The sequence below is a fragment of the Cyprinus carpio genome, chromosome B14 (genome assembly GCF_018340385.1).
Source record: "Cyprinus carpio isolate SPL01 chromosome B14, ASM1834038v1, whole genome shotgun sequence".
NCBI classification, from domain to species: Eukaryota; Metazoa; Chordata; class Actinopteri; order Cypriniformes; family Cyprinidae; genus Cyprinus; species Cyprinus carpio.
The window spans coordinates 21049342-21076391 of NC_056610.1; the positions used below are offsets into that span (position 1 = coordinate 21049342).

The following is a 27050-nucleotide window of genomic DNA, read 5'->3' on the forward strand; positions in this document are numbered from 1 at the left end:
AAGCAGCACGACTATTGTCAGCATTGATAATAATAATAAGAAATGTTTCTTGAGCACCAAATCGGCATATTAGAATAATTTTTTAAATTATCATGTGACACTGAAGACTGTCATAATGATGCTGAATATTCAGCTTTGCAATCATAGGAATAAATTACATTATATTATTATTTCTATTATTTAAATGTATTGGTATTTCAAAACATTGCAGTTTTTCTGTATTTTGTTAAATTAAATGCTGTATAAGAGACTTCTGTCAGAATTATTTAAAAAAAATAAAAATAATATTACAAACCCCAAAACAACAATTTATTCAGCTGTTGTATTTCCATTTCCTTCTTCACTACTTTTTTTTGTTTTTGTTTTTTTGTTACTATAATAATTCACTGAATCATCATATTATTTGAACAAGAAATTGGCAAATACAGTAAATATTAGACAGTAAATTGGCATTGTAAATACTTTGATATAGTTAATGTACTGTAAATGTTCAACAACACTCTCTCTCTCTACTATGGTAAATTAGAATCCTTTTGAGAACCATTTATTCAGCTGTTGTATTTCCATTTCCTTCTTCCCTTCTTTCCTTTCCTCTTTCCATCCTTTTCTCTCTCTCTATCTACTATGGTAAATAGGTTATATCATTCTTTACCCTCAGTTAAAAACACAAGCTACAAAACACTGTGAATCACCTTGTTCAGGTCTTTGAAACAAAAATACACTGCATCGGAAATAACCTTCCAGGATAATAGAGCAGGTATTTATGTAAAAGTGTTTGAAGCAAAGGCTGGGTAAAATGGATTACTGCCGCCAATAGCCACTGAGCAGCTCACCAGCAGCACTAATAACCTGGCTGTCCACATATATTCAGTCATTCCTATCTGCTTTGATTCAATGCCTATTACCCAGCCTCCTCCATAGCCTCTCAGCTCTGATTGGTCCACTTACGTGCTAAGCCCAGGCAGCTTATAGTATTTGTAAAACGTGAGACACAAAGAAAGCTTGTTCCTTTGCTGAAAGCAGTGTGCGCGTGTATGTTTGCTTGGAGAATGTAAACCCCTATTGTACGTACCTTTCAGAGCAGGTTCATCATCACAGAGGGTCTCCATCCTGTGAACATTTAAACACAAAGAAGGGCAGTCTGGCACCTGAGACAAAAGAAAAGATCACAAGCAGGAGATCTGAACTGGATAGCAGGCACTACAGAAGAGGACCTGGAGTCTGGACTGAAACAAGAACTGACTGACATACGTGTTTTGGATAACAGCTGGGGATGATATGATCTCTCATGTGGAGGACGCAGAGGCCGATGAGCTTATCAATGAGCATGTGCTTCTGCCTGTGAAAGAACCAAGAAACATATCCAACACCACTGCCAAGCAGAGCAAAAATGCCTTCATTTAAAGGTAATGAGTCTTTTTGCTTTATGCAACATTCTTATCTAATATTGAATGGTAGAAAGATGCTGGAATTAGTGTTATTGTAATATTTTTAATACACTGAATCTATGTGCAAACATGTATGTATATGAGTTTCTTTACTGACAAAAGTTGCCTCTAGTTAATAAGACAGATTCTTTATTACAGAAATGCTTAGAGTTACATGTTTCCCATTTTTCCTCTTAGCTTCAAGCTCTTTAAACAGCTTATGAGATTTGTTGCCTTCTGGAAAGACATGCAACGACGTGGAACATTGATGTTTAATCCATGTTGACAGCAAACTCCATGATACAGTACATGGATATCGTTACATAACATTGTGTCCACTCTTGGCATCATTTTTCAGTCTTAAATTTATACTTTTTGATACATAATTTGAGTCTTTGGAACCAATGAATGATATCTAAAACTGAACAGAGGGTTATAAGATGAGCTCTTTGTGATATTTTAAACTGACTAGTTTTTTTCTTTCTCAAATTTAAGATATTTTGGATGAAAACTGGGAGGCCTGTGACTGTCCCATAGACTGCAAAGTAAATAACAATGTCAAGGTCCATAAAAGTATGAAAGACATCGTCAGAATTCTCCATCTGCCATCAGACGCGCAATCTGGGTTATATGAAGTGACGGGAACACTTTTTGTAAGCAAAGAAAACAAAAATAATGACTTTATTCAACACTGTTTCTATGTGTATTTAGCTTTGATTTGAAAGAAAACAGAGCATCCTTGTGGTGCGGATGATACAGAAGAGCATACGGTGATATGGAGAGACACAGAGAAGACTGTTGACAAAGGAATTGTTCAATGAAGTCGTTATTTTTGTTTTCTTCGCTTACAAAAAGTGTTCCCGGCGCTTCATATAACCCAGATTGCACGTCTTATGGCAGATGGAGTATTCTGATGATGTCTTTCATACTTTTTTGGATCTTGACATTGTTATTTACTTGGCAGTCTATGGGACAGTCACAGGCCTCCTGGTTTTCATCCAAAATAACTTAAATTGTGTTCCAAAAACGAACAAAGCTTTTAGGGGTTTGAAACTACGTGGGGGTAAGTGATAAATGACAAAAAAAATGTATTTTGGGGTGGAGTATCCCTTTAAGATTATAAAAAGTACATAATAATTGCATTAAAATGCAAACGTCTTTGATGGTTGTTCTGACAGTCATATAAAAGGAGCTTTATGCACTATTTAGTTACACAGTAAGTTTCTCTGGTAACTAAGAAACATCTTTGTGTTAAACGTCTTGGATGTGACAAAATCAGACAGACTTTGCAGGGTGTATTTCTAGGCCCCTGACACTGCAGCTGAGCCCGCTTTTAGCCCCTAAGACCGGGCCACACGTCTGGTGCCAGGACCCTGCTGCTAACAAAGTCAGCTGGAGGTTACTGTCATAGCTCAGCATAATGTCACTGTATCTCTATCACTGATTCTATAGTTGTGATCAGAAATACTGCATGTTATATTCAGCCGTGGGGAACTGCTGGGCAAAACATTGTGTGTTTTCATTTTAATATAAAAGTTTAGTGAATTTTTTTTCCCCCCCATTTTCATTTTATTTAAAATGTTATTAATTTTGTTGTGCATTTTGTCATTTTTTATTTATTTATTCATTCATTCATTTATTTTTAATCTGTCTATATAGTTTTTTTTTTTTTTCAGTTTTAGGTTTATTTTAGTACATCAGTATACTAATACTTTTTGTTAGCCTACTTTACACAGCATTTCTCTCATAACAAGTACGACAAGTGCTGGCTGAGCACAGACCTGTTAGTACACAGGTTTGATTTGGTTCACAACAGGACATAACTGATCAGACTGAGGAGCAATCCAATAACCTGATTAATCAGACCCGCTGTGCTGATTTACCCTTATATAACACCCACCCCGAGACAGCAGGGAGTCTTCACCCTGAAAAATATTTAAAACGAGAAAAATATTTACATATCAAAAGGAAGGAATGATGTCAAACGAATAAGAAATATTTAACATTCTGAGTCACAAATGTGACACTGATCATGTGTATCTTTGCACATACAGAAGTTTTCACTTCCACTGAAGCTCATGATTATCAAGTTGTATGCAACAAACTTGCCAGAAAAACAAAACCACTAGAAACTTTGAAATTCAATTCATTTTCAATCCAACTATTCACTTAAATTGTAATACAATTTGTAATGAAAAAAAAAAAAAAAGTAAATTAGGAGGGGAAAACGCATAAGCATTTTTACTGGAAGTCTCTGACTTTGACAGCACTGAAAAATAAATCACCAAAAAACACATTCATATCAATCATGTCATAAGTAATAGATGCTTAAATTTATTTCATTTTATTGCTCCTGTGTTCTATCCTCTTACTTTTTCTTCTGACATATAATGGGACTGATCCTTTGGAAACAAACCTACTTTCAAGATGATTTTTAATCAGTTAATTCTCTTTATCCCTTTCTTCTCCTTGAGTAAGACTTTTGTTGTTAGCACTCACTTACAGCATGTGTGAGAAGCTCATGTTTCGCGCTCATCTGTAATTCAGCAGTTGTTGACAGGAATACACCTAAAAACAAACCTTTTTGGTAAAAATGTACAATAAAGAAAGCTACAATTCAGTGGTATGTGCAGCAGCAACGTGTCAGTGAAACCCAAGAACGCGCTCAGTATTCGGTTACAGGAGATTTAACTGGCTTTAGTTTCCTGTGAACTCCAGGCCTTGGTGGAGTTTGTCGGTATTGTGTATAGGTGTGTAGGCAGGAATGACCTGCTTTTCCCAGCCTGTGGCTCCAGACCAGTCCTTCACCTCTCTTGAGTCATTGTGTAGGGCCAGATTCTAATTACAGCCCGAGTGGGTGTGTGAGCAGAGCAACAAAGGGAGAGAAACATGGAAGCCTCTGTAAGGTGGACAGAGGATGCTCTGTCCGCAGGTAAAACTATCCTTTTGGGGCTCCCGTAGCAATCACAGAGCTCTGCAGAAGGGGGAAGGGGGTAATTTCTTACACCCTGAAGAGGGAAACTTTATTCACTATACCGTCTCAAGAACAATGGAAGGAGCTCTGCTAAATATGTCAGCTGATAAGCCGGTGTCAGTCACTTGTAAAAGATGTTTTTACTTTAGCATTGGGGTCATGTTCGTGAGGGTTATCCTCATGAGGAAGATTCACAAAAGAATTACAATAAAAATTAGAAATTCCTAAAGCATCCTCTGGGAAGTTTCGCCGTCTCGCTGCAACAAAGTCTTGTTATTCCACACCTACAACATACAACATAATTAATAAATTAATTCAATCTGAAAGCAACTCCTTTCTTAAAATTAATTTTTTTAAATTAATCATCCACTGACAAGAGGTACAATGCAGGCACATAATAGCATTTTTATAGGCGTGAGGTTATTAGATTCAGCTCAGGCCTAAAAATGAGGTGATAAAAATGAATTTCCCCAGGGTCAACTTAGTCCTTCAGTAAGAGAGGACCTCAAAGTAAGATAAAAAGGAACAGTCAGCAGGCTATTAACGCAAAATAAACCACTTAAGGGGGTTTAGGACTCTGATGCAAAGCTGAGGGGTCTTGTATCAAGCTGAAGTAAACTTGGTATAATAAATACTTGGTCTCGGTGGGTTAGTCAACAAATAAATTAGAAATATGAAATATGAAATTGATTAAAAATATTTTTATTATGTGCAAAGAGACTGCAGGGTGATAAAAGACATGAATTTTTTTTTGTTGTTGTGGAGCTAGACTACAGTTTTCTTTTTATGTCTCCTATATATAAACTACCAGTAGGGGGCAATATCAGTCCCCACAAAATCCCAGTTGTATGTTTCTAGCCTTAGGGGGTAGAGGAAATAGATGGGATGTCCATTTATCTCTGCTCTCAGTTCCTCTCTCCAATAGCTATTAGTGGATCACATTAAAAAGGCTAATTTTGAAATAAATTAGTGCTGTGTGCATCGAAAATGTGAAGCTACATTTTTTTTTGGTAATGTTGTTGTGTATTGTATAGTACAATGCTCAAGCACTGTGTTCAGTTAATATAATATAATATAATATAATATAATATAATATAATATAATATAATATAATATAATATAATATAATATAATATATTTCCTGTATTTCTCCACCAGCTGCTTATAAACCCTAAAATGAAATCAAATATTTCCATGTGAAAAAGATTAACATAATTGGAATCTTAGCAATTATCCAATAGCTGAATAAAGCCATTGAGTCAGTTCCTGTGCTTTGAAATAACTGTGATATTGTACACACTGTGTATTGAGAGAGAAGTAAAAAACTTCAGGATGGATTGGTTAGCAAGTGGTACATTGAAAGAAATCAGCGTGTTTAATCATATACCGCTCTGTATGCTGACGGTAAAAGCACTTATCCTTTCGTATAGTCAACATTGTGCTATCTGAAATGAAGCAGTACTGATTATCTCCCTTTCAGGGTTTCTATCAGACCCTGTCTGGTCTTTTGAAGGTGACAAAGTGCAAAGCGTAGTGGTAGTTGACAGTTAAATTTAGATGTGTAAGCGAATGTCTGACAGGCTCAAGCAACTCTAGCAGGGACAAGGAAACTCCCAAAATGGTACTTGATGAAACATGTGGCATGTCTGCAGGATGACCTCCTTAATGCAATCAGAGTAACAGAAGGCAATGGAGGTATCAGATTAACTCCTATTGATGTTTTGGTTCATTCACACCTGTTTGACCTATTTTACAAAAAAATGAACAATACCAAAGAAGTGATTTAGACCAATTCATAACTGAACTAAAGGCACAGTCAACACAAAAATGAAATGAATATTTTATCTCCCTCATGTTATTCCAAATCTGTATAACAGAAGATATTTTGAATAAAGTATGTGGCATACATAGTCTCCACATTGCAGATTATTCTGCCAATAGCCATGCTAGGATTATGAAATCAGATTCCATAACTTGTAATTAGACTATATTATATTTTAAAATGCTGATAATCAGATTAGAGTTACTTTTTATGGATTACATGATTATATATTATTCACAGAAAGTAAATTAGTCTTTTTTTTCACGAACCCCAGTTTGGGAAATCCTGCTGTAATGTAATGCTTAATGCATTTCATGATATTGATAACATAAAGAATGGAATATATCTTCTTTATCCATGTTTATTTATATACAGATGTCACTAACTATAATTTTTGTAATGTAATTTATAATCAGTATCGGATTACAAGTAATCATTCAATATTGTAATCCCATACATTTTTTGTAATGTACATTTATACCAAATATGTGTAATAATCCCAGATGTCACTAACTATAATTTTTTTTTTTTTTTATAATCAATATGGATACACAATTTTTCTAAGTAATCTACCATCACTGTGCTCAATGAGTTAGGTTCAACAGTAATCTTTCTTTCTCTTTCTTTCTTACTTTCCTAATCTTTCCAGGTCTTTCTTTCTACAGTTTTTTTTTCTTTAATTTATTCTTTCTTACTTTCTTTAGTTTTCTTTCTTTCCCCCGGCTCAATGAAAGCCAATGGGGTCCAGTGTTGTTTTGGACTCCATTGATGTTCATTGTATGGATAAAAACATTCTTCTAAACATCATCTTTCATTCTCTACAGAACAAATAGGTTGAGTAAATGACAGTTTTATTATTTTCGGGCCAAAGTGGTCAAAAAGAGAAATAAATGTACATGATTTGACTTAAAAGCAATTAAAAATAAAACTGAAGTTTCCTATGTCAACTAATTTTTAAAGTGCATGAATATGTTACCACCAATCGGCACTTTGGTTGCTTTTTCATATAGCAGCACATCTTCTCAAGAGAAGCGATTTGGCAATTCACTCACAACAGCAAAATGTCCCAGACAAATCCACAGATGTGCACTAAAAGTGGAAGATAAGTGATGGTTTTGTTTGCCTTGCTTAGAAATAATGGTAATTTTCTCTCACAATAGTCAAAACACTATCATCAACAGAAAATGTAATACTATTACGAGCGGTATTGTCACTTTAATGAATAGTCCATTGTCGGTTCCACAATGAGCTTCCTCTAAACATCATCACACAGAGTGGATACCTCCAGGAAAACATTCCTCAGTAAATATCCACCACAAGGGAGGGGTACTGCGCTATTCATTACCATCCCATGATAAAGCATGCTCTCTGTTGGCTGTTACTATGACTACCAGGATCTTCTCCAAACCAATGAGAGCCCTTCAGTTCTGTCGACCCAAAACAAGTGCATTGAGAAGGGGGTTTGGTCGGCGTGTCTCATCATTGATCCGCGTTTTCAATCTCTCGAGTCAAGAAAGCGCGTCTGAAATCTGAATATTGCGAATAGATTCACATATTTCATGCATATATTTAAAACAAAAACACACTACATGCCAAGAAACCACAAAAGAAACAATTCATGTTTTTGATGCAAACACACGTGTGTGCTTTCACTAAACGGAATAATAATTTCAAAAACAAAATAAACATTTTTTATTTATTCAATATCAAACAACAAATTACAGGAAACAACTGCAAAAAAAAATGCATTTAAAAATATTTTATAAAATAGTGCATTAAAAAGTTCAATTTGAATTAAACAAAAAAATACACGATCAAAAACTAAATTTTATGGCATATTCGCTATGAAATTATTTCGTATTGAAAAATGCACTGTAAAATTGGATTAAACAGTACACAATATGAACTATCTATCTATCTATCTATCTATCTATCTATCTATCTATCTATCTATCTATCTATCTATCTCTATATATATATATTTACCAATGTGCAGATTTAAAAAGCCTGTATTGCTGCACGTGAGTTGCATTCGGTTAGGTTCGACATGCTGTTGGATTCTCTCACACCTATGAAACTGTCAAGCTCGTGATGTACAGTAGCCTATCATGTGAGAGCAGATACATATGAGATCCAGGAGACTGTAAGGAAGTATCATAGAGACAGAACTACGTCAGCACAAAGTGCTTTGCACACAGATGTACGGTCTGTTGCGAGGTACCTGATGTAAATGAAGTATTTAATGATTAAAGGAGCCAGGCCCAAGCACGTAACTACACATGTGCACTATGTCATAGATTAGGTGGGCTACATAATAATAGTCTTCTTTATAACTGTCAGTCAATGGTGTCACAGGTCTTACTGATGTGCTTCTAGCATAGATCGCAAGATTCACAAGTTCTACCGTTCTCATCATTAAATACACCTATAAAAATATTATTAAATATTGATATAAAAGTAATATCTGGAATTCACAAGTTCTACCGTTCTCATCATGGAAGACACCTATTTTAGTATTATTATTTATGGCTATAAAAAGTTGGGTTAAGATTGAGTTGGTCTACTGCTATTGTGAGTGTCAAAGGTCATGATAAAGGCCTTAACACTTTATTATTTCAATATTTTAACAAGACTGCCATGAGTTACGCTTGTAAAAAAGAAGTACACTTTAGCATAATTTCGAAAAGGGCGGGCTACTTATTAAGGAAATTAAAAATAGACTTAAATGCAAACTGAATGTGATGTTTTGTTAGTTTTTTTGGACACTTCCCTGCGTGTTATTTGCAATTAAATGAAATGTATTAAATTAGACCTAATATTAAACTTAAACCAAATTAATACCAAATAAAAAATAGTAAGAAATTAAATAAATTTCAAAAAGTAAATTCAAAATGACTAAAACTGCCTAAAGAAACATTTTTATAAATAAAACCAAAAAAACTACTGATAAGCATTTATAGTAAAACATATATATGTTAAGGACATTAAATTGAACATTTCCAGTACTGATAATAATTAATAGAAAAACAAATAAAAGTTAACGTACATTAAAAAAAATCAAAAAATTCAAGGAAATCCAGACCATGTCAATACATTGTTTTTCACTCTAGACCATGCAAACAAAAAAAGCATGATATGTAGGGAAATCCAGACCATGTCAATAATCAAAGACCAAAACCATCACTAACCTTTAAATATAGGGCATACTTCACTTTGTGACCAAACACCTTCTTCACTTTTGGGAAATTTGCTAAGTCCTGGATCATGACCTGATACCTTCTTTTCAGCTATACTTTAAAGGCTCTGGTTGATGTAAGACCAAAGTCATCTCAGGCACGAGCATATGAGCGATGTTAGCTTTACTGGGTGGTTTTCTTTGGCTCAGGTTTGTGCTGACACCTTCGGTCTCTGCACATTCTCTGAACTCCTGGGTGACGGTATCTCTCACGGCAGGAGGGGGCAGCTCACAAGGTGTCAGGCCTTCTGTGCAGCTCTTACTCTCGTGCTGTTAGAAATAAAAGTCAGTCTCAGCATGAAAAGTCTTTGCAGGGGCAATCAAGTGTGAAATTTGTCCTGATGTGGGCTATAATGTTTAAGAACAATACAGTAAGAAAAAAACGTTGAAATTCTTTTGGCCCTGGTGTCTTCTTGAGGGTTCATTTGTTGCACATTATATTGAGTGGCAAGTAAATTTGTCTTCATAGAGTAGCAACATGACTCCGGGACAACTTCCTTCACTCTAAAACTCCCTGATAAACAAGAACTGTCACCAGCACAAAGCATCAGAGACAAAAATAGATCAAGCATCATGGAGCTTTAATCACTAAAATGTATCTTAAGTGAACTTTAAATAAAAGAATGATCTTAAGTGCACTTAAAATGGTATTAATAAAAAAAAGCTATATTAAACTGGTGAAAGTGAACAAAGATGTTACCTGACAGTCATCCTGTGTTGTATGTACATATTAACGCATAGTATTTGGTATGCCCTTGCATACTCGAGATGTTTGACCACTCTTAGAAGTCTTCTTAAGCACAGATCTGTATATGTTGTCACTTTTCCCCAGAGGCGTGGAGTAACTTTCCAGCCTGCAGACGTGCATGTCTCCATCTGAAAATAGCCCGAACTACAGCACTTGCTCTGAGAGGGGGCTTGCCTCTCACTTTCTTACATCTTTTGCCTCCAGAAACCAGCTGCAGTCTGGGACTTTAACCCTGAAACGCAGCAGATCCTCTGGGCTAAAGTGAGAAGTGTGGACGTGGAGCCTGCTGTCTGTCAGCTCGGACCCGGCGCCTGCTTTCAGTCCTAATGCCTGGTAAGGATTTCCCTTTCATTTTGTCTGGGATTGTGTATATATTTTATCAAATATATGTATTATTTTTAGTAAGGTGTGGTATACAGGGAAGAAGTCTTTTCCCATAAATATCACATAAACATTTACTTTCAATAATAAAAAAGTCTGTAAATATAATAAAAAGGCTATAAAGTGCAGTGTAGAAAAGAAATACAGCATTTAGCATTAAGCACATATTAAAGAAATAACTGATTCATTATATCACTTGAAAAGAAGGGAATCAGTTATTAGATTTTATAATGCAGTACTAATGATCTTATTGATATTATTATTATTATTATTATTATTATTATTATTATTAGTCTAAAAATGGACCCTAAATCCCTGGTTTGAATGATTGCATTTTCTACCAATAAACACTAAATAAACAGCAAACAACAAATTAAATAGTCAAAGATTGTTAAATGAAAATATAAGTATATAAAAAAAAACTGTCAAAGTGGATTATAAGGTTGCAAGTAACCGTTGCTCAGTGGAGTAGTTAGATAGTCTGGACCAAATGATAAATGATTTGATAAATGTGTATTTCCCATGAATTACAGAAACATATTTATTCTTAACAAGAACTTGAATAACAGGGTTGTGATAAATACGGTCAACATTACAATTTTCTTTTAATGCAAAAATTATGTAAATTAAATTAGATTATGTACTTGCACAGAGCTGTAGAAAGGGCCAAGATAAACTTTATTGTACTTTTTGAGTGTCACAATTCTAAATAATATATATTTTTGTATTTATAGTAATAAAAGATGGTTGAGTGCAAAAATGTGTTAAATATTATTTTGGTATTTAAAATTAATTAATAATAATTATTTTACTACAATAATTTAAATATAAATTCAACAGATTGTCAAAATCATGATGTTGTATGATTTTACTTGTTAGATACTTTGGCGGTCAGACAAGCCCACAAACTACTTTTCATGCTAGATTAATTTTATTTTGGATAATAGTTTATATAACATATGAAATAAATAAAAAATAAAAACACTTAACATCTTTTGAAATGTTTTTAAAAAACAAACAATATTTGTGATATGTGCCAAAATGCCATAGGTAGCAGCAATGTTTAATGCAGTTAACCCAAAACAAAGTGAAAAAAGTTTGTAAAACTAGCATAAAGACTATAGAAAATATCTGAGTGAAAAATATTTTTAAAATATACGCATACCTCTGTCAGTTAGATCTTAGTTTCATAATGTGTGATTTATGTGCACTCTCCCAAAACAGAATAGCCAGCCTTTACTGATTCATTCCGGACAGATGTATCGCATACACGGTTTGAAATAAGACCGCCTTGTCATACTTAAAAAGAGCCTTTGTTACAATCTGCCATCTCTCTGACAACATTTATTAATATCAGCTAAATTGCATTTCTCTCTGTAATGTAAGGCATCCATTGATTAACTGTCCATCATAAAGCCACAATCCTTTCAACGTGACCTTATGTTCTTTTTCTCAGTTTAGTTTGATAAAGCTGCACATGCATGGTACTTCTGTGATTTATGCTAGGGAATGTTTAAGACAAAATTGAAGCAGCTTTGAGAGGTCAAATGTGACATACAGAATAATATATACACACTGGGTGCAATATCAGCACAGGAGCATGAAAAGCTGTCATGAAGATGTCTTACAGGAGGCCGCCTGGCAGACTCTGGGCCTGCTCCTGTTTTTGTTATGGGGGAGGGCTCTTTCGTGACTGTGGTATTTTTAACTTTGTATAATAAAGGAGTGCCCAGTCCCTGTTTCCTGAAACTGAACCCTTGTTATACCACTGTAGGACTGGACAATATAGTAAAAAGATTATATTAAGTTTACATTAATGATTATCACTTTAAACTTTTCACACAATTCAATGTATATTTCTCAAGATTTCTGAATTTTCTCTGATTTTCAGTTCTTTTTAATTAAATGAATCAACCAAACAGCCACTGTAGCCTGTTAAATTCAAAAGTAAAGTCCAATCTACTTTCATTCAAACATTCAAGGCTGGTTTTACTCACTATTCTTCACAAAATTTACACAGAAGAATTACATAGACAAGTGATATTTAATCATTTGCATTCATGCACCAATATATCAACCTACAGAAAGGTATAGAACCAACATTTCTGTATGAATTAAAAAAAAGTGAATAAATTAAGTCTTGAATCGATTCACTTACATTCAATTCAACTCAACATTCAAATGAATAAGTGAAGTTTTGAATCGATTCACTTGAACTGATTCAAGGTAAATAAAATTCTTAAATTCTAAAGTCTTAACAGACTCTCCAGCAAGTCACAGGGAATCAAAAGTAAAAGCCTTTATGATAAATTAAAAGTGCACATCATCCCAATATACACAAGAGGGCTTCATTTTATATTTTCAGCAGATCATATTCAGATTGTTTTGAATGATGTATTGGAGCAACTACACAGAGTGCCAACCGATTGGCTGGCGTACACATGGCGATATCATGTCAGAGGACTAGTAGACTTAGCAGTCTGTCACTTTGGGTGCCCTCCAGAGGTTAAACACCTAATTAGCAGATGGATCTCCAGCCCAAGGGAGTGCTTCTGTCAAAGGAATGGGTCCAACTGGTTTTGTAAATGTCAGCCCATTTAGATATTTGTCAGATTGCGTCTAGGAGAAGGTGCTGGGCATGCTGAGTGCTGCCTGATTATCTTGACTCTCAGGTCGGGTCCCTGTTTCGCTGGCTGTGTGTATACATTATAAGACCCTCTAAAAGCCTTCCTCTCTTTACAAAGCGCAGAACTTCTTACTAAAAGATGAATAAAAAAGACAGGTTTTGCAATGATTTCATCAGGATATTTCTATCTGTAGACATTGTCTAATGTGCACTTTGTCAGACTAAACATTCAGAAGACATGCTGAAGATGCCAAACATGGCAAAACTACCAAAAAAGGAAAGTTGCCAGTGTTTAGGATGTTCTCTGTTTGGCTGGATTTGATAAGAACAAAGTTATGCCAACTTATATCTTTGATTATTATTCATTGTTTACGTTGTAGTGATTATGTGTCTATATAATATCTTCAGCACATTGTTGGTGGTCTTTGGGGCCACGAATAATGAGTTCATGGATTCTGTCTATATGAAAAACATTGCATTTCTGTTTAGTATATATCACACAGGGCTCAAAAAGTAATGCAGGTAAATTAATATAAAGCTGTTGGCACAAAACACTAAACAATATTCCTAAAAGCTATTTTACTCACTGTGAAGGATCTCCTGTACCTTCTATATTGCTGGACATAAAATGAGCTGTATACTTTTATTAAGATTATGTGTGTATTAAGTATTAAGCTCAAGCTTTTGCAGTGTATTATTAAAATAGAATATCAAAATGCTCACAGTTTCAATAGTATAACAATAGGATATAAACAATGTTAACATGATTTTAGTATGAAAAAATCACTTACTAACCTTTCTGAAAAAAAAAGTAAAACAGCAATTCAATGCAATAAACCCCAAAAAACTAAAACAACTGTACAAATGATTATTTACACAGCTTTACAGCTCAAGTAAAACACGTTTTAACAGAAGGTCACATTTCTGCTTTTACAATTGGCCCCATTCACTAACCCTAACTTTTATTGGGGTTTTTTTCCATGAGGAAAATATGTGCATTATGTTACAAATGTTGACAACAACTTGCAGTGAACCCAGTGTCCTTTGAATTGACTATTTTTAGACTCCCTTAAAACTTTTAACAGCAGTCTAAGCTTTATCTTCAAGACATGCTTTGAATTCCATAAAGGAGCAAACTCAGAAAAGAATCTTCCTGGTAACACTTAAACTCTGAAGATTGTTTTGTCGAGGAAACTGTGGCTCTCGATCTCCAGCTGTTTAAATGTTAAGTGTCTGACTGAGATGTTTCTGACCAGTGTGTTGGCCACATGAGCCCTCAGGGACACCTGCAGATTCCACCAGCTGGATCACAGAGACTCTCAAGTTTTGGCAAATGTCTCAATATCCTCCTTTCATCAACTTTCTAGCTAGGGACAATATCTAACCTTTCATACTCACATAGATGCCAGTAAATATTTTATTGGCACAAACATGCTAAATCACAAGGGACTCTTTTAACTCAATCCCTTCTCTTGTGGGAAGATCATGTGCTATGCACTTTGCACAGTCATTTAACCCCAGTGGGGAACATGTAGACTCACAGTCCCCAACCAGGAATGGCCCGTGCCATATTTGGATTGTGAACCACTCAAAGTTGCATGAACCAAAAGTTCTAGCAGCATAAGGCATGAAAATAGCAGTTGTTCGAGTATGTTGTGCACTACTCTGATCCATTACTCAAAACTAAATTTGGAGCAGTTATCAACATGATTTTGATGTTCTGGTCACATGTGTGTTCATTCCATTAAGTTCAATGCAGCTATCTTTATTATATATTGGAGACCAAGGAAAGTTGTTGTACTTTTCAGCACATTTTTAAAAATTAAGATTATGATATCTGAAGGATCATGTGACACTGAAGACTAAAGTAATGATGCTTTAAAAATTCAGCTTTGTCATCAAAATAAAATTAAAAAAACTGTTATTTTAAATTGTATTAGTATTTTACAATATTACTGTTTTTTTAACTGTATTTTTAATCAACTAAATGCAGCAGCCTTGTTGAGCATATATACTTCTCGGAAAAACATTACTGACCCTAAACTTACATTACATATACAGTAGTTGTTATTTCAAAAACTTTAACAGTTACAGTATGTTTATTCCTTCTGATCACTCTTAAATATTAAATTCAAGTACAACACACAGCCATTTTCTATTAGGAGCTATATATAGCAATGAAATTATACTCCTAAAGCACATGGGAGCAATTTAAGCAATTATTTGAGGCTTTAGAAATTATGTGTTGGTCTCGTTACAGAAAGCACAGCAGCAAACATGCACAGTTCCCAACTTAATGTAATTGTGATTCAAAAGTTACCATTTAGGAGAACATAGAGCTTGTTGTGTCCTGACTCAGATGCTCATATAAATAGCCTGTTTGGAAATCCCTAATGAAAAGCAAGAGATTCTTCCTATTTTGGAGAATACAAGCAACATATCCAGCATATTAGTGTCTTACGTAGAGGGTTTGAGAGAGCCCATTACTCGGATGTTATGTTTTTACCGTCAGGAAAGACAGGAGCAGTAATGTAACCATTAAATTGTTCTTCTGAGGACATCTATTTCAAGACATCATAATAGAATCTCCAACAGGTAGGATAAGCATCAGCAAAATCCAAAGCTTTCAAAGGGAATGCAATTACTGTTATCACATTATGCACATAAAAGCATCCAGAACAAAAAGTTCTCTGTTCTGTGGTAGAATGTTCCATTCAGAGTAGTATTTCTGTGTTGTTTTCATGGCATTTTCTGCTTAGGCTTTTAAATTTAAACTTAAACTAACATCACTAAAAGAATTACAAAAACCTATGTTGCTTTTATTATCTATAAAGCCGATCACTTTTAATTTTATACATTTTTTTACCAAGTCTTTCTAAACCGTATGCTTGCAGCATAAGCCTGACCGTGTGGCTTGCATTTATTTTCATAAATATATCTGCAAATCTAAATAATCTTTGCATAAAAAGAGTGCATAAAGCTGCTTTGAAGACAGCAAATTATAACCTCTAAAAACTTGAACCCTTTCGGCCTTTGAATAATTCATAACAGATAAACAGACTAATAAATGTTAAGACTGAATCCATTAATGCCTTCAGTTCTGTCTTAGCTCTTGTCTGCTGGTTTAATTGGCAGCTGTTTTTATTTTTCTCCGTCCCTGGCACTTGAGCACTACTTATGGAGATGAATGGCATGGTTTCATCTCTGACTTCTGGTAAAGGCTTTCAGGCTGAGGTGAAAATGGACTGTGTCCAGTCATCAATCAGAAGTCTGACAAATCTGACTATAAATAAGCCATCAAAACAGAACAACATGATCACCATAGCACCATGCGTGTACAAACAGTACGAGCTTGTTTAAAAACAGCATGAAATCAAAACTGACCCAATTTAATAAACGCCCTTAATCTTAATGTCTATGATTCATCAGCCCATGTACATTATTCTAAAGAAAAAACATTCAGTTGATCCAAAAATGACCAAAACCCTTGTTATTATTATTATTTAAAAAGAACACGAATCATTTAATAAATATTCTTTTTGGACAAAGAATAAATACAATAGTAGTACATTGTGACTCAATTTAATAAAGGCAGCCAAGCGCATCCGAAAAAGGCATGCTTTTCAAGTGCTCTCATCAGTTTTGCTGAAAAATTACTTAATTATTTTAATAATTTTAACAGCAAAACTGTACCAGCTGCCATTAATCTCATATAGGCCATCCAAACACTTAAAATAAAGTCCTGCCTACAGTATTTCCCACTTAGTGTGCTGTCTTCAGACATGTAACACTTCCATGAAGTTAAGTTGCTATGAACGTAAAAGCTGTGAAATGTTGAACTCACATGCTATCAAATTCCCTTGATGTTATGACATTGTTAAGTCATTGTATTATAAAAACATCAGAACTCAAAACTTTGTTGTCAGTCTAAAAACAGCTTATATTGAAGGCAGTTGTTTGAAACAACCACTTGTGGAATGTTCTCTCTATGATGTAATAGTTACATACTGTAGTTATATATCTACTCTATAGATGTAATAGGCATAAGCACCGCCTCAGCAGAAGAAGATTGACATCACTGCCTGTTTAGTCCCGCCCACACATAGTGTTTACAAGAAAGGCGAATGCGCAGGTCTACGTAGAAACCAAACAATAAAGATGGCTCTAAAGACAACAAGATGCTGTGCTGTGCCAAGTTTAGGAATACCAGTCTATGCATTGCCTTCCTTCTGATCCCAGCTTTGGGAAAGAGTGAATTAACTTTATTTTTAATGAAGTCACTAGCCAATCATAGTAGTGAGCGTTTACTTCCAAGTCTACAATGCACCGCGTATATTCAAACAGAGTGTTCTGATGAGGGGGGTTAAAAACAGGACAGAAAATAGCTTATTACTTCTATATTATAATGTTAATAATGTAAAATTCTTGATAACATTATAAGTGGACCTCAGAGAACAGTACAAAATAAAAAAACAAAGGCAGTTAATGACCCCTCTAAATGGACTTTCAGCATAAACTGGTGTTTACCATCCTTTATCTATACATCTTACCATCTCATAGAAATACCAATGGTGAACTATTTATTTGACGACCGCACTGAAATATTGATGTCCATGGAAATGAGTGTGGCCTGTTGGCTTGGCCGTCCCTGGCATTTCCCCAGACAGAATGATTCCTAATGTTCCGATAGATAAATAAATGACTAGTGTGAGCCCTGCTCATGAATATAAATGTGGAGCTGTGTCCATTTCTTAGGCGAGTGTCCAGCTCCCTTCTCCTCCAGCTGCTCTGTCGCCACAAGTCTGCACCCTTGAAATCCAATATCATAATCTTTTCCTCATTTACTGCTGACAGGTCATTACAACCTTTGATTTACCCAAGTCCAGTGGTGTCACAGGCAAAAGTGTCCGCTTTGACTAGATTTATTGGTTGTGGTGTCTGAAGATTTATTTTGAGGATGACCTCTGGGTCTGGTTTTAATGGAACACACCAAAATTCAACCCTAATTTTCTAAAAAATTCATAAAATGAATAATAATAAAATCTTAAATTACACCCAATCACAATACACTGATGATACCATGAAATATACTTTTCATCATTATACTTATTATATTACATAATCATCTAAATAAAAAATAACAACAAAATTTTAATACAAAAATTAACCCAAAATTATTATTCAAACATGAAATTACATTAGCATCTCAATAAATAAAAAATACATGTCTTCCTGTGGACGTTAGAATATTGATACTGAAATTAATTTATTGGTGATCAGGAGCTGTTAAGGTTCAAAAATGGCAATAAATCACTATAAAAGTGTCAAAGTAATATGGTAGCTTGTTAAATTGTTATCAGTGTTGTTAGTGCTAACTAAAACGCAAACTATTAAAATAATTAATGTGATAAAGCTGCAATAAAAATAAAATATTAGATGAAAAACTTCAACTTAAAATAATAATAATAGTAAAAATGAGAACGGTCACCTTAGCAACTAGCAGAAATAAAATGTTTAAGTTGAATTACCAAAATTACATTACTAAATTATAAACTGAAATAGAATAAATTAAAGCTAAATAGAAATATTTACAAATATAAAACTAAAACTGAAAAAGCACATAACAAAATTACTAAAACTAATAACTAAAATAAAAAATGAAAATATAAAATTCAAAAATTCATAAATAGTATAATAGTATAGCACAATTACTATAATAACAAATTAGAAGTGATGAATCCTGCCTTAGCAACAAACTGAAAATAAATTGAACAGCCAAAATAACTAACTGAAATAAAACTAAAACTAAATAGAAACATGTAAAAATAAATAAATAAAAACACCACATAACAAAATTACTAAAACTAAAAAAATGTACATATCGTATACAAATAATACTAAAATAACACTACTTGGAAGTTGTAATTCAATGATAATATTTTCCTCTGCTGTAGCTCTTAAATCTTATTGATGTTTATTTTATATATATATGGTTATATATATATTATATATATATATATATATATATATATATATATATATATATATATATATATATATATATATATATATATAGTGCATCTAATTGTATCAAGTGAGTTTTTGACATTAGCGATGCCAAATGTCATTGATTCTCATGTGACAAACAACCGATTGCAACATCAAATTTGAATATGAGCATATTCTTGGAATATAAGTCTGATTGACTAATATTATGATACTTTGCCATCATTTTTGGTCAGCCTTCCCATTCATTACATGAAAAAAAAAAAAAAAAAACATGTAACCAAACCATTAAAACCTAACCTAAAACAAAGAATTATAACAAAAAAGTTAAAGACCACATAATTAAAATAACCATTTATCCATTTAAATGTAACCAAAGGTTTAGAATAGCAAATCTGAATGCCTCTCTCTTGTCATGACCTATGAACACACAGCATAACACTATCATGACGGTCTCAGGTGAAATGTGTGTGACAACTGCTGTGGCACTCTGAAAGCGAAACATGTGTCTTGCACATGAGCACTTGTTCACAGTGTCTCCTATCAGACATATTTGCAGCGCTTTGCCTCTGCAAATGAGTTAAGTAATGTAATAATGAGATTGAATGACATCCTACCAAACACAAACCATCAAATAAACATCCAGCTCTAAAAAAAACAAGACATATACTTAGCAGAGTAAAATCACATGTTAATCCAACACAAAAAAAAAAAAATAGTAATCTAGGTCAAACCAAACAGGGGTTTAATTAGTTACAATAGCCCCACTATGAGTGTGTGACTGCTGCTCATTGCAGGCAACAAACTCAAAGAGATGTTAATCTCTGACACACCAAAAGTGGTCATGTGTAAGATCTGAGAATGCGTGCGGATATATGTATATGTATGGTGTGTATTTTGATACCGTGCTGCGTGTTTCTGAGCTGAAACGCCAGGCTTGTATCACCTTTCACTCTTGGGCCTCATATCCCAAGAGGGATGTTAACCAGCCACATTAGACACTTGCTAGCATGCTGCCGTGCTGAGGAGAGACGGGACGCCTGTGCCGCGCTACCTGCACTCATACATGCTGTACGCACGGATAAATCAGTGTTTTGCTTTACAAGGAGTACGGGTCGCTGACTCTTAATGATATGTCTTTCAGGACTGTGTGACATCAAGACACCACAAGAAGGAGAGATCTTCAACATGAACACAGGTAAGTTCAAATCAGTGTCAGTTTGCATGGCTTAAATGATTTAAGGCAAATTAAAGAAATGTAAAAATGTGTCATGTTTTTGGACATGGTATTATGATAATAGAGTGTAAACAAGTACCGTTGTAGTATGGTGTTCTTTTACGTACCTTGGAGTAAAATGCAAATGTCAGCGATAGGAATGGAGTAATCATTACCTACCGTAATATACACTACTGTTCAAAGGTTTGATTTTTCAAAAAGTCTCTTACGTTGACTAAGGCTGCATTTATTTAACAGTAAAACAGTAATATTGTCTTCAGTGTCACATGATCCTTCAGGAATCATTTTAATATGCTGATTTGCTGCTCAAGAAACATTTCTCATTATTATCAGTGTAAAAAACTGATGTGCTGCTTAATATTTTTGTGCAAACCATAGTACGCTGTTTTTCAGAATTCGTAGATAAATAGAAAATTCAAAAGAATTGCATTAATTTGAAATGGAAATTTTTGTAACATTATAAATAGCTCTTATTGTCACTTTTGATCAACAAAAAATATTTATTTCTTAAAGAAACAACTTTTGAATGGTAGTGTTTATCCAAACATCATGGTATTTCCACCTGACATCATCAGATCTAAATGATACTGTATAGCACATTACTTTTTTGTAAGGAAATAACTAGATCCTCAGGCAACCCAGATATGTTTCCTTGCAGCTGCGCACATCTGATGTTTCCTCAGGTAAAATGTACTGTATATGCATGCTCCAGACTAAATATATATAGCTAAAAGCTAGAGATTTCTTGAATCACAGCTAAATAAATATGCACCATTTCAACTGGAATCCATCCATATTTCTATTGATTTTTAGTTCTGATAAATTCCCGTGATAATGACTTCAGTATGGAAATTTCAAGTCTATAGCGACACACAGAGAAGCCCAAATGGTGCCAATAATTCTGAGTATAAGTGTTTCTGTTGTTTTGAGAAAACAATAGAAAAATAACAGCAATTTGTGGCCTTTAGATAACTCTGTTATTAATTATATATTTACGTAATTTAGAATCTTTAATCTAATTAAATATAATTTAATTGATTAATATAGTAGGTGGCCGAATGGTCCACGGAGTAGAAGTAGATTTGAGAACAAACATAAGAGGGAATTCACTGCCTATCAGCCACAGCAACATTTACAAACAAGAAACAAAGTATACAATTGAACTAATCAAGTAATGTGAGGCAGAAAGGAGTAGGAATGTGCCTTTCCCTTCATGCTGGCCCAACAGGACTTGTTTTTGTAGAGCAGAGCATGTGATTTTGTATTCATCTCAGGGATTCTGAGAAAAACTATGCAGGGGGTGTTCTTATTTTTTGGCTGACTTTCTCAGAGAACTCCGTCTTTTCAGAGTCTGACAAAGATTCTGGCATTCAAACTGCCTTTTTGACATCCAGAGGTATAGCAGTCAAGGAAAAGGAAAGCCGTCAGACTACATCTGGCAGTGCCAACACCCCACCCTGTCACTCCACAAAATAGTCTCGTAGTGTCCTCACTTTTAGGTTCTGCTTCAGTTGTGGCAACCTTGGATGCCAGGACTTCTTAGAAAACACTTACAGCTAATACACAATAAGATTTCTGCCACATACCAGATGTGATGATATTTCTATTTTGAATAAAATTATTCTGATAATCTGTACTCTACTATATACACTACTGTTCAAGTTTGTGGTCATAAGATTTTTTAATGTTTTTGAAAGAAACCTCTTATGCTCACCAAGGCTGCATTTATGTGATCAAAAATACAGTAAAAACAGTAATATTGTGAGAAATTGTGAGAAAACTGTTTTCTATTTGAATATACTTCAAAATTGTATTCATGTGATGCAAAGCTGAATTTTCAGCATCATAACTCCAGTCTTCAGTGTCACATGATCTTTCAGAAATCATTCTAATCTGCTGATTTGTAGAAACATTTCTCATTATAATCTTGTGCTACTTAATATTTATCTGGAAATATGATACATTTTTCATGATAATTTAATCATTAGGAAGTTCAAAAGAACAGATTTTTTAAATTTGAAATATTATTTTTTATTTTTATGAATATCGCTGTCACTTTTGAGTAATTACAGTAAATGCATCCTTGCTGAATAAAAGTATTCATTTTCAAAAAAAGAAAAAAAAAATCTTACTTGACCCCACACTTTTAAAATGAAAGGTAAAATATCAGTGAATTTTAAAATTGTGGTTTCCAGGTATTAAACATTTTAAAAGTCACGGAAATGTTATGTACATTTCTATAGTCTGTACTGTGTACATTTTTGTGCATGCTTCGGTTTAAACCATTTCATCTGCTAGCAATTGCAATTTGTTAGTGCAGCCTCCAGTAATCACTAATTACTGGAAAACTGAAATGGAAAGACAGACATGAAATTCATAGGTCAAAAGGTGTGGGAACCCTGTACAGAGACTCTAAAATAGCAGTTTAAAAAGTTTAGTGAGTCAGACCACAATACATTCACAATACAATCATAATTTTGTAATGTACATTGATGTATTGCTAAGGACATTTCACATTGCTCTGCTTGCTGAGTCACAGTTATCTTGCCGTGCAGCAATACTCATGCATGTGCATTTGTGTTTGCATGTGCTACTGCGCTTTTCACAGACAGTGGAGGACATGTCCGCAAAAGCGCCACACTTTCACTCACTCTAACCCCCATGAAGAGAATCCAGAGCTCACCGAACCTATACACGCTCACAGGTATCAGGAATCAGATCACACTAAAACTACAATAATGCATGAAACATTTGACAACTAGTGGCTTGAAAATCAACAAATGGTTCATATTCAGATTAGCCTGTTTGTCATAAGCAGCATTATATGTGAGCAGATGAGCATTTACTCTGATCTGACGACATTGCTGCTGGTGTGTTTACTCAGCCTGCACCGCGAGCAGGAATTCCTCTTCACTGCACTCAACGTCACTCATTCCACATCTGTGTTTTGTCTCTCTGCATCTTATGTCCTACCACAGCCTTCCTCCTCACTGTCTTTCTTTCTCTCACTCTCCTACTCTTGCTCGCCATCTCATTCTTGTGCTTGCAGCTCCTTAAGGAATGTTTGAGAGCAGTAGCCCTCCCTTCCTTTGTCTTAAAGGGAAAAAGCAGCTCACAGTGGCCAGATTGTTGCCATAGTTTGTGCACTTCCATGGCAACAATTGTATACTTCAGCCCCCTCCACCATCTCTCTCAGCACAGTTTCCTCTGGGGGTGACCCTTTTTGTTTGAGCAGTCTCATGGACTATAACCTCACACACACATATTCTCCATTGTTTAATTAGTCTGCGGGCGGTCGAGGTGCTGCAGGAGCGAGCTAACCGAACAAACACCACTCATTCAGGACAGAGTTAGACCGCTGTTCCTTTAGCACTGTTTAATGAGCAAGGGTTATTACGTCAATGAAATCGAAAGAACAGGTTTTTTTAGCCTTTACACTTTTATCAAGTGTTTATTTAAGACAAAAGTGTGTGTTTTTTTTAAACAGCCTTTCTGAATTGGTTTTCAGACGTGCCAGACTGTCTCTGTAAAATGTTAACGGGAACCTCCTTTATATATAAACTTTCTCTCTTTACCTATCAGTGTTTCTTCCTGTTGTCATATATTTTTCTGTCTTTCATTCATCTGTTGTTTTAAAATCTGAAGCAGTGGTTTGGAATAAATTAAGGATACAATTTATGCACACACATTCCACTAAAAACATGAATCACTAATGAGTGAATATATTATACCTAATTTGCATTAGGTACTGTGTGAAAAGGAGATCCCTTGTTAGTGTTTAACAGTTTATTCTAATCATTTTAATGATTCATTCAAAACCTTAACAAAAAAATAAATACTCAGGAAAAAAGGTTTAATTTAATTTAATTTAATTTATTTGTTTTATTTTATTTTACTATTTTATATATATATATATATATTTACATATTTTTGCAAAGAAACACATATACTTTGGAAAACAATAAAAAAAATCTGTCATTGACAAATTTTTCAAAACTCCCCCTTCACATTTCACAATAGTCACACTATATTCAAAAATTTTTTGTATAAAATAATAATAAAAAAAACACTTTCATTTCATATATTTTCATGTTTTGTTTGTCTCTTGTCAGATTTTTGGAGGCCCAGCAGCAGCACCAGTGATGGTCTGAGAAATGGTGACTTGTGTTCTTCTTCTCTGGCAGCTAAAGGCTACAGAAGTGTCCGGCCCAACTTTCAGGATAAAAAGTCTCCCACACCAGTACGTTCTGCTGTGTTTACTTCACTCATTTGTTTTTCTCATCCTTACTGTTGCTAGAGGTTATCCTTCCTCAGGAAATGTCTGTGGAAGCCCATTCGACAGGTTTTATTCATGACATTTTTAACTGTACCAGTCACACCCATTTCTAGTGTTTGAAAACTGAGCACAAAGCAAAGCTCTCAACTGTTATTGAAGCACACTCTGTACTGGTTATCATAACAAATCCAGAACACTTCTGTTTCCTATTACACTATTGTGTTTTTAAAAAGCATTAGAGGTACTATACTTTACATACTGTTAGAACTGTGTATGCATTAAACCCTGTTACCCAAGTTATTGTGAGAAATAAAAACACAAGATAAAGTTTGCCAATAAATATTTGGACCCAAACAATTTAGTCCCTAACAATATTTATTTATTTATAAAGTATTTAATTTATTTAATGTTTATTGCAAAAAAAAAAAAAAATCAAATTCAAAATTTTATTAATCAGCTGTTTATCTGTTTAACATCCAGAACTTTTTATTCAATGAGAGAACCACCACAGAGCAACAGTATCTGAGCCGTGCTCTAATATCCCAATGCCCACTCTCCTCAATCAGGCACAAGAGCATAGTGCCCACTCCAACAGACTGCATTCCACAGATGACCAAACCTCATGTTCTTCACAAGCAGAGCAGCCCTTCTTACACCCTTCATCTAGGGAGCTGGAGAGATATGTAGCTTCCGTCTCCATCCACATTAACCCTAGGCCTCAGATATCGGGACGGCACACACAGGCACTGTCTTTGAGACCCCCTACCCCTCCTAAAAGGATGGACCTCCCGGATAGCCACTCACACCCCTGCCCTCCACTGCCATCTTCAGCCCCTCCAGTGGTATATGTCACGGATTTCATAACCATATATGCATTAGCTTAATAACAGCCTCCCCTACATCATGCTTTTCCTTTGCAAACATAACTAATCCTGTTTTTGTTTTTTTAATTTTTCTGATGCACATTCAGGCTCATGTCATTGTAAAATGAGATTGAGATGACACCATTTATTCAGCTAACTCTACAGTATTTGGCTTGTACAAATAAAATATACACTACCATCCAAAAGTTTGGAGTCAGCACTTTTTTTTTTCTTCTATTCTGCATTATGCATTAATTAGATTTAAAGCAAAGACCATAAAGACATTTAAAATGTAACAAAAGATGTTACATTTACCTCATTTTTTTTTTTTCAAATAAATGCTCTTCTTTCATACTTTTTAGTAATCAAAGAATTCTGAAAAAATGCTCTAAAGCAGATTAGAATGATTTCTTAAGGATCACGTGAGACTGAAGACTGGAGTAATGATGCTGAAAATCCAGCATTATGTCACAGGAATAAATTACATGTTAAAATATATTCAAATAGCAAACACTTAATTTTAACTGTAATAATATTTGATAAAATTACAAAAATCTTACTGACCTCAAATTTTTGAATGGTAGTATAAGGTAGTATATACAATATATTATTTATGCATATACAAATTTTCTACTGCATTATGACCTTTATGCAGTTTTTAATGACCTGTTTTATGATTATACTCAAATGGAACACTGGAATAAGATTTTGATCTCATAACTGTAACACCTCCATCCTCTCTAACGCACAGCCGTCAGCAGCATCTCATCACTACTTCTCTCACATGCGCTGTGCCCAACTGCTGAATCTCATCTGTGCCACTCTCCTCTCTGTCATTCAGCCTGAGGTGCCAGCCCTCCTCAAACAAACACTGACTTCACAGTCACCACCTAACCAGCTCAGACTCTCCCTCGATTTCATCAGACCTGACCATCACCCCGAGACCCCTTCTCCAGGTCCTCCTTCTCCCGGCTCGGAGCCTCCACTGGGACAGAGCCGCTGCTCTTCCTGCACTCAGAGCGAAGCATCCACAGCAGTGCTGGAGGAGTTGAGAGAGTGTGGACTAGGCCTAGAGGCTGGCTCTCGTACCCCTTCTCCAACCCTCAGCCCGATCAGTGCGGTCACAGTCAACATGGGGTTACCCTCCCCTCCAGCTAGCACCGCTCATGTAACTATTCACCGGCAGTTCGACACTCTGTCATCTCTGTTACTTACTGCTTCTTTCTTTGTCAGTTTTCATAAGAATTCCTACTGTACCTCTATTTCTAAAGGGGCCATATTCAACTTTTTTGTGTATTGTTTCAAAAGTTTGGGGTCAGGAAGATAATATTTTGTTTTGTTTTTTGAAATAAATCAGTACTTTCATTCAGCAAGTGAAAAAAAAAATTATTTCAAAAATGCTTTTCTTTTAATTATCAAAGAATTCTGAAAAGAAATGACAGTTTTCACATAAAA

At 34.7% G+C, this 27050-nt stretch overlaps 1 protein-coding gene across 1 annotated transcript in view; it reads left to right on the plus strand.

Moving 5' to 3' along the window:
- Window positions 1-956: 956 nt before the first annotated feature.
- Window positions 957-27050, plus strand: part of sorbs2b (sorbin and SH3 domain containing 2b) — a gene marked incomplete at its 3' end in the record, with an annotated part of 48883 nt that continues 22789 nt past the window's right edge. The window contains exons 1-7 of the mRNA XM_042738811.1: window positions 957-1406; window positions 10411-10539; window positions 20364-20417; window positions 23065-23175; window positions 24557-24696; window positions 25299-25574; window positions 26437-26763. Of these exons, the coding sequence (XP_042594745.1) occupies window positions 10533-10539; window positions 20364-20417; window positions 23065-23175; window positions 24557-24696; window positions 25299-25574; window positions 26437-26763 (915 nt within the window). The remainder of the gene's footprint in view (window positions 1407-10410; window positions 10540-20363; window positions 20418-23064; window positions 23176-24556; window positions 24697-25298; window positions 25575-26436; window positions 26764-27050) is intronic.